This window comes from Tupaia chinensis, unplaced genomic scaffold, assembly GCF_000334495.1.
Source record: "Tupaia chinensis unplaced genomic scaffold, TupChi_1.0 Scaffold000527_1, whole genome shotgun sequence".
NCBI lineage: Eukaryota > Metazoa > Chordata > Mammalia > Scandentia > Tupaiidae > Tupaia > Tupaia belangeri.
Genome location: NW_006160040.1, coordinates 3,791,603 through 3,801,313, shown reverse-complemented (window position 1 = coordinate 3,801,313; position 9,711 = coordinate 3,791,603). Strand labels below are relative to the sequence as shown.

The 9,711-nt window shown below is 40.3% G+C and overlaps 1 protein-coding gene across 1 annotated transcript in view; it reads right to left on the bottom strand.

The window, feature by feature from the left end:
• AFG1L (AFG1 like ATPase) overlaps positions 1–9,472 on the bottom strand; it is a 188,907-nt gene extending 179,435 nt beyond the window's left edge. The window contains exon 1 of the mRNA XM_006156962.3: positions 9,091–9,472. Within this exon, the coding sequence (XP_006157024.1) occupies positions 9,091–9,229 (139 nt within the window). The 5' untranslated portion in view covers positions 9,230–9,472. The remainder of the gene's footprint in view (positions 1–9,090) is intronic.
• Positions 9,473–9,711: the final 239 nt, after the last annotated feature.

Here is a 9,711-nt window from a genome sequence, read left to right as displayed (position 1 = left end):
ATGCAAGATGAATGTGGAGAAGTTACAAAGAACTTCATACATCAGCCTATGTTGAATTTTCTCACAATTAGAGCTTTATAAAATGTAAAAGGATGCCTGAAAAATACACAGATAAGGCAAAAACTACATGCCCTTCTAACAATATCTGATAATATAACCCAGAGGTCCTCTTCAGCTCTAATACTGTATGATTCTATGAAATATTACCTCTTATTCTTATTGCCAGAGTGTACTTGTGCTCACCAGAGACAGAGAAAGAAAAAAACACCCTCCACCCTAGCCACAGTCATCTTTTCTTCATTTCCATATCTCATCAGGTTTGGGGCATGCATGCACACATGCCAGGCATGCTTTTCAAACTTTCAGAGTCAGGATTCAAACTATAGTCAACCATGTGGGTGCCAATTCCCCATGCATATGCTTACCCCCTGTGCTAGAGCACCAACCTTGAAATGTTATGTTTTTGACTTGCTGTTACTTATAGTTATTCAAATTCATTTTGAAAACCATATCCATTTATTAAATGAAGATAGTTTACCATAGTGATTTTACCTGCATACTATAAGTCAAATTTCAACAACTTGCTTTGAAACATTATAACAAAAGCAGTATTTCGTAATTTCTAAGAACTTTTGAGTTTGGGAGTATCCAGAGAAAAGTGGTTAAGATCAAAAGAACAAAAACGATCCCTGGCTACCGTTAGAGGTCTTTTGAATAATTTTAAAGAAATCAAAACTTCATTTTCTTTTTTCTCTTTTACTATTTTTTTTTTCATTGCTAGAGAGCATGCACACTCATTAGAGAGAGAGAAAGAAAGCAAGCATTCCCCTCAATGGGGCATGGCCACGCCACAATCACTTCTCTTCTATTTTTCCATCTTGTTGAAGGTTTTTTAAAAAAAATAATAATTACTTTATTTAATTAACATTACTTATTTGTTTGTTTAATTATTTTTTTTTCTCTTTTAGAGAGGTTTTCGTTATAGGGCACGTGCGCTCGCCAGACAGACAGAGACATAGAGACAGAAAGTAAGAAATCACCCCTTGGGGGGATGGTCACGCCACAATCCCTTCTCCTCCATTCTCCTCTCGGAATCTTGGGCACGCACGCACACGCGCCCGGCGTGAGTTTTAAGCCACTGGGTCCGGGACGTGAACTGCAGTCGACTACGTGGGAGTCCAGTGACATAGCCATGACGCTAACTGCTGGTTCCCATGTTTGTTTAATTATTTATTTATTTTAATTTGACCAGAGACGGAAAGAGACAGAGAGTGAGAAAGCAAGTCAAGAGGTCCAGGACTCAAACCGCGGTTACCCATGTGTGGGAGTCCAGCACCCTTAACCACCACGCCACCTGCAGGCCCCTCCATCCTGTTGAGGTTTTGGGCACACACGCACATGAGCTGGGCACATTACTCATACTGCTGGAGCCAGGATTTGAACCATGGTTGGCTATTTGGGATCATATTCCCTCAACCATTAGGCTGTGGGGCTGGCATTTTCTAGAATCCAAAGCACTGAAATCAGACTGGGGCCTTTGTCCTTATTAATATAAATATAAATATAAATAAGCCATCTCTGGAATTAAAATGGCTTTAGTAATTCTGCATAGGACTGAGTTCATTCCATTTCTACTCACTGACTTGAATCTAATACCTCTGGCGCTTCAGTATTAATAGATCAATTATCCCTATTATGGCTATACATTTATGTAATATTTCTTAGAGTTTTCAAAGGATTTTCTCATATAATAACCTATTAAACCCTCATGAATGGCCTGAAGTTACTACTAGGATAATTAAGCCCATTCCTCAGATGAGGAAATTGAAGTGTTAAGTTAATTGATTGAATCAATACTATGAAATAAAACCAAAGTCACAATCTAGACTTTCCAGGTCTCGTTTCATTAGTCATCTGGCATCCCATGTTCATCGGCTCTAAGAACTGATCAAAATTCCTCAAATTAACAGTTAGGGAATAAAGGAGTTTCACTTCTTCACAAAGAGAAACAAGATTGTTGGCAAAAGAACACATGCTTAGTTAACTGAAATCAAAACTATATGAGGAATTTAGATTCCTAGTTTAAAATGTTTACCCAACTGCTGTGAGAAAAATGCACAATCAGGAAAAGCACATTTAATATTTCTAAAGGGCTGGATTAAAATTTCAGCTGTAAACTTCATTACTGTAATTAGATTTTTAATGCATATTTATTAAACATCTATTCAAATACTGTGTTCACAATTATTCATGAGTTATTTGTACATTTGTGATGATTTTAACAAACTGTAAACAGTGGCCACTGACCAGAAATGGTCTATTACAATGACAGCAGTCCATGTTAAGGTCATAAGCAGCCTGTTTATGCTCTATTATGCTCTAATCATGACTAAAAGATAAATATTCAGCTACGTTTTTGAAAACAGTAATGGTCATCAATGACCCAAAAAGTCTGACTTATCAGTGACATTAAAGACCTACGCTCCATTCAGTGGTGAATAAACAAAGTGCAGAATAGAAGAAAATCAAATCTTAATTAAACTCTTTCTTTAGAAAAACAACATAAGCCATCATCAAGGAATGCATCACAAGATGATTTACTATATTTATAAAAGGCTGATTTAGGGGCTTTAAAAGGGTGCTTTTGATTTAAATAGAAAAATTATGAAAATTAAAACTAAATGCTTGCTGGTTATCATTCTTTTCCTTTAGAAGCTAGTTTATCTTAAATTTACCAATGTGTGTAACTTTACAAAAGGAAAAAAAATAGCCCTTTAAATTTCATGATAACGAATCAGTAAAATAATGCCTAAAAATCTGAATAAAGCTATTCTCAAGTAATTATAGGCATGGCCCAGCATACTGAGTAACTCCTTAATATTCACTGTGTTCATACAGTAAAAAGATCCAAGGGATCTTATTTCTTTCAAGGGATCTATTTTCTTTCAAAAGATAAATAACTAATGTATTTGTTATATTTATTTAAAATTTTACATACTCATGCATATATAAATGAGAATTTTAAAATGGAATCTTTTATAGCTATGGAGGAACTACTTTAAGAATTATATGCTTTATTTATTTTTTTTTGAGAGAATTTTGCTATAGGGTGCATGTGCTTGCCAGAAAGACAGAGAAATCACCCCTCAGGGGGGATAGCCACGTGCAATCCCTTCTCCTCCATTCTCCTCTTGGGATCTTGGGCACGCACACACATGTGCCTGGCATGAGTTTAAGCCACCAGGTCCGGGACTCAAATCGCAGTTGACTAAGTAGCAGTCCAGTGACACAGCCAATACATTAACTGCTGGTCTCCTATGCTTATGTTTTAAAACTTGAAGAAAATTGGAAAAAAAAAAAAAGGCTTGAAGAAAATTATCACCTGGTAAAGAGTATGAATAGAAACACGTTGATGGAGTAGCCTCTGGTATAGAAGAAGAAATATGAACAGTTAAGCAGGACAGTGAAAGGTTATGAAAGAGATTCTGGAGGTTAAAGTACAAGGCACCTGCAGTAAAGTAGGAGTATAAATGGGACCTCAATATAAGCTCTTAGACAAGAGATCTTAGGCAATCTTTTTAAAAAAAAAAAAAAAAAAAAAAAAAAAACAGGGCCCAGATGGTGGCATAACAGTAAAACACAATATTCTGTAAGGCTGACCCTCATGAAAAAGTTTGGGGTTCACCTCTGGAGATCTCCCCAAGTACGCTGGGCACTTGCATCCCATGATCCAGGGGTGACTGAGGTGGATCATGGTGTCAAGATCCCGCTGAGATTATGGTTTCTCTCTCTATCTCTCTCTCTCTCAATCTCTGTCTGACACATTAAATAAATAAACCAACAGGGCCAGCTCCATAGCCAGATGTTTAAGGCAGTCAGATCCCACATGGTTGACACAAGGTTCACATTCTGGCCCCAGCACCTTGAAAAAAACACTCGGCATGTATGTGTGTATGCCCCAAATCCTGACAGCACAAAGAAAAGGAGAAGAAATGGCTAACAGATACCTGAGATTGGTGATTTACAAAGAAATAGGGACTTATTAACACAGTTGCAGCAGCTGTAAAGTCTGAAGGCATAGGCCTGGCATCATGCCAGACTATAATATGACCAACAGATATGCAGAGGATGACAGGCGTATGCAATAAAGAGAGCAGGAGCTGCAAGTAGCTCTCTTTTATAACAACCAGCTCCTGCCAGAACTAACAGCTTCTCAGGAGAGCTAGAATTCACTGGGTCTCGCAAGCCATCATAAACCTATTCATGAGTAGTGCCTCTGTGATGCAATCACCATGATCAAATCACACTCACTAGGCTTTGCCACCTCTAAACATCATATTCCAAAGCATGAAACTATGGAGACAAAACATTATCCAAACCATAACAAGGAGCTAGAATAACACAGTGGTTAAGTTCATGGTTCTGGAGCAAAATGCTTGAGTTCACTCCTAGTTGGTTGGCCATGTCTGTTTATTCATCTATAAAGCAGAGATAACTCTTTATGGGGCTTTCATGATGATTAAATTATGACACAGAAACTGCCAGCATACTGCCTAGAATACAGACAAAGCCCAACAAATGTTAGCTATCATCATTCCATCTTCCTTCCACGACTGTGAGTTATTCAAAGGCTGGAACCCAGTTTCATTCACTTTCCCAACCTCACTTTGTACAAGATCCCAACTGAATTAGCAATTTTTTAAAAACATTTTCATTGCCAGAAGGAGTATACACTTGCTAGAGAAAGTACCTCCTGTGTCATGCCACATTCTCTTCTCTTCCATTTCTCCAGCCTATCAGAATTTGGAGCACACACGCACACATACACAGAATGTTTTTAAAGCCTCCAGGTCTCAAATCAGGTGGTTGGCCATATGGGAGCCAGCTCCCTTAACCACTAGGCAACAGGGACAGTCCCTGATTTAACGATTTTAACTCATTTTCACTTATACCATGGCTAGTTGGATTTTGAATAAAAAGCTTCCATTTAACTATCAGGAGTTGAATAACTGTTTTTTTGTTTGTTTGTTTGTTTGTTTCGTTTTTTTTTTTTTGAGAGGTTTGTGCTTTAGGGCACGGCTTTGCCACCTCTAAACATCATATTCCAAAGCATGAAACTATGGAGACAAAACATTATCCAAACCATAACAAGGAGCTAGAATAACACAGTGGTTAAGTTCATGGTTCTGGAGCAAAATGCTTGAGTTCACTCCTAGTTGGTTGGCCATGTCTGTTTATTCATCTATAAAGCAGAGATAACTCTTTATGGGGCTTTCATGATGATTAAATTATGACACAGAAACTGCCAGCATACTGCCTAGAATACAGACAAAGCCCAACAAATGTTAGCTATCATCATTCCATCTTCCTTCCACGACTGTGAGTTATTCAAAGGCTGGAACCCAGTTTCATTCACTTTCCCAACCTCACTTTGTACAAGATCCCAACTGAATTAGCAATTTTTTAAAAACATTTTCATTGCCAGAAGGAGTATACACTTGCTAGAGAAAGTACCTCCTGTGTCATGCCACATTCTCTTCTCTTCCATTTCTCCAGCCTATCAGAATTTGGAGCACACACGCACACATACACAGAATGTTTTTAAAGCCTCCAGGTCTCAAATCAGGTGGTTGGCCATATGGGAGCCAGCTCCCTTAACCACTAGGCAACAGGGACAGTCCCTGATTTAACGATTTTAACTCATTTTCACTTATACCATGGCTAGTTGGATTTTGAATAAAAAGCTTCCATTTAACTATCAGGAGTTGAATAACTGTTTTTTTGTTTGTTTGTTTGTTTGTTTCGTTTTTTTTTGAGAGGTTTGTGCTTTAGAGCACGTGCACTCGTCAGAAAGACAGAGAGACAGAAAGCAAGAAATCACCTCCCCAGGGAGGTGTGGTTATGCTGCAATCCCTTTTTATCCATTCTCCTATGGGGATCTTAGGCACTCACACACAGGTGCCCAGCATGAATTTAAGCCACCAAGTCCAGGACTTGAGCTGTGGTCAACTACATGGGAGTCCTATGACATAGTCATTACACCAATTGCAGGTCCTAGGAGTTGAATAATTGTTACAGTAAATGAAGAAATGCTTGGACCTAAAAGAAAACAGGCTGTAAAATCAAAAGAGAACATATATACCTAAATGATATATCATATTTTACTTTCAGTTGTTTAATAATCTTCCTAATATAGATAACTGTATCCCAAAATGAAATTCATAATATTGTATTTCTAAAGACTTTAAAGTTAGGAAATCAGGTGTGTGATTTAGATGAACAACATTTAAGGACTCTAAAATTCTCATAGTTGCAGTTTACAAAATGTCTCAGAGCCGGAGCTGTCACTAAAGCTAAGATGGGAGCTAAAAATAAAGTTAAGAACATGCTCTTCCTTTATCCTCATTCCTTTCCTTCATTTGTTTAACTTTAAGCCAATGCTTGGCTCACATTACGCTATATTAAATAGACTTCAAAAGATGAAAAAAGAAAAAAGGAGCTAATATATAAACATAAACAGTAAATAACTAAAAAAATGTCAAGAAAGAAATAGAAAACCTATGTGTAAGCCAGCAGGTGATGTGGTGGTTGAGGTGCTGGACACCCACATGGCTGACCACTGTTCAAGTCCTAGACCTCATGACTTGGAAAATCACACTAGGCGTGTGAGCATGTGTGCCCCAAATCCCAGGAAAAGAATGGAGGAGAAGGGGTTGTGGTGTGGCCATTCATCCTGGGTGGTGATTTCTCACTCTCTCTCACTGTCCTTCTCTGTCTATCTCTGGCAAGAGAGTGAATCCTATGGCAAAAATCTTTAAAAGAAGGCAGAGGGAGCATCTTTAGCTACAATTAAATCAACCTATAATCTAAGTACTTTTCCATCAAACCTTTACACCCAGAACTGGCTAAATTTTTAGTATCAAAGGCAGCAGGAGTTTATCTTAACAGCATAGCCTTTGGCATCACATGTAAATCCAAGAATAGCTTTGACTGAACCCACAAATTCTACTAATTAGTCATACAACTTACTAGCCATACAACTTCTGTAACCTTAGATTCATTATCTCCAAAAAGAGAATAATGAAAATGAAACAAAATAACATATATAGAGAGCACTTAGCATATCCTGTAACACAGAATAAGCATTAGGTAAATCTTTTTTTTTTTTTGGAAAGGTTTTTGCTATAGGGCGCCTGCGCTCGCCAGACAGACAGAGAGACAGAAAGCGAGAAATCACCCCGCAGGGGGGATGGCCACACCGCAATCCCTTCTCCTCCATCCTTCTCTTGGGATCTTGGGCATGCACACACAGGCACCCGGCGTTTGTTTAAGCCACCAGGTCTGGGACTTGAACCTTGGTCAACTACGTGGGAGTCCAGCGACACAGCCATTACGCTAACTGTTGGTCCTGCATTAGATAAATCTTGTATGTTGGCTAGGGCCAGCAGGTGGTCCGCTTGTTAAGGCGCTGGATTCCCACATGGTCAACTGTAGTTTGCGTCCTGAACTTGGCAGCTTGAAAATCACACTAGGCACTTGTGCTTGAATGCCCAAAATCCCAAGAAGACTTGCCGTAGCCATTCTCCGTTGGGAGGAGAGGAATTTCTCACTTTCCCTTTCTCTGTCTCTCTCTGGCAAGCCCATAATTAAATTACTATTAAGTATCACTATTAATATTAAAATAATACCATTTTAAGAGTATAAAACATAAAGGAGCTCTATATTATCTGATATAGAATGATCTCTGAGATACACTAAATGAAAAAATTAATTTGGGGTTAATAGAACTGTTCTATACACAGAACACAGTGTTGAGTACATTACATCATCTTTTTTAAAAAAAAATAGTTACATACATATCTGCTTGTACCTACCCAGAATTTTGAAAGAATGTACAAGAAACTACACAGTCTGAGAGGTCTCCTCTAGAGAGGAAAACTAAGCATCAAAGAGATAGAGATAGAATAGTTTGATATTTTACTGTATCCTTCCTGTAACTTTTGACTTTCGTATCCTTTGCTTTTATTGATTATCAAAAAAATAAATAAATAAATTGTCACGACCCATAGCTTATACTATCAAAATAGTCCATTACACACTATGTGCATTAAGGTGATCTTTATAGAAAAACTTAAAGTGACCAAATTCTTAGTTCTAGGATCAATTTTTACTGCATTGATAACAGTTAAAGATTATTACAGTTTTAGCTAAGTTAGCCAACCAGATTCCATTTTTTAGTAGAACATACACTTTGTTAAAACAATCCATTTATTAAAGTCTATACAAAAGGTGGAGATGAGTAAAAGGAAAGCATAAGTTTACGGTGGATGGGGGATAGACAATGAGAAAAATTTCATTCAAAAATCACATCTGTCCATTAGGTACCAATCACTGTGCTAAGTAAGAACGCTGAGGAAACAATGACACAATGTCCTTGCCTCTGTGTAACCTTGTTTAGTGAGAGTTTATGAAAGAGAGCAGTAAAATCAACGTTACTGTGCGGACTTGGTTACTCAAAATATACGTTCATTCATTGAAGAAATAAATTCAATTGAAGAAATGAATGAGGAAAGCACGGTGGCTTTGAAATCTCTAGTAATTAGACAACACCAAGAATAGATCCCTCTCCCTGAAAACGCGTTAGGACCTGGTTTCCAGAACCCCTACAATCAGCAGGGCCTGCAGGGGTTGGAGGCGGGCTCTTAACCCAGTGCCCAGTCACCAGCCCTAGAGCTTGGGAAGGAGCATGGTGTGAGGGCGCCCAGGCCCCGGGCTCCCGCTGGTGCCCCTTCAAGCCAGGAGCTCCTTCCTATTCGTGCGATCACATCTCAGCTCGCTAAGGTCCGGAGGGAACTAACTCTGGGATCGACCTTCGACCCTCAAAATGAAGTCACTCTCCCTTGGTGCTCAGGGGTCCTGCACGGAAAAGCGGTACCGAAGGGCGAGAGAAACACATTCCAGCCGAGGGGACCTCAGCTCCGAACACCCGTGAAACTAGAAGGCAGCTGAGCGAGATCAGAGAAGGGTGACCAGAGGCTCCTCCGGTCGTAAGCACACTCGGCTCGGCCTACTCATGGCACCGTCACTGACCTTTCCAAAGGGGCTTCCCAGGGGCGGTGGCCAGAGGAGCGAGAGCGGCGGCCCAGGCCCCGCACCCAAAACCTCTCTCTGTCAGCCGGCTCCGCGCTAGGGAGCGCAGGGTAACCAAGGGCGACCAGGAGGCCGCCATCTTGAGCTCCGTACAAGGAGAGGAAGACGTAAACTTTATTGAAAGCCAAAAGGACCGGTGGCACAGTCAAATCAAGCCGCGCTCGCTGTCTGATCTGCCCGGCAGAACAAAAGCAAGCAGCAGAACGAAGGCACCTGACATCCAACCGTCAGAGGGGCTCGCTAGGCTACTCTGCCCTTCCGTTTTGGGGGCGCTGCGAGGCGGGACTACGACTCCCAGCATGCAGGGCGCCCCCGCCCGGGCGTGGCGAGGGGCGTGGCGAGGGCGGGCGCGGACAGCCCCTGTCTCTGGGAGGGAAGGAGGCAGTTCGCCGCCGCTCAGCGTGAGCGGTGGAAGCTCGAATTTCCCGGGATTTGAGAAGTGATTTTGTCGGGTTGTGGTACTGCGCATGAGCCTTTTAAGTTAGCGCAGGTGACCAAGACCTAAATAATGTATATGCAGTCCAATGCGCCCTCATGTTTTAACGAAATACGGGTACTGCC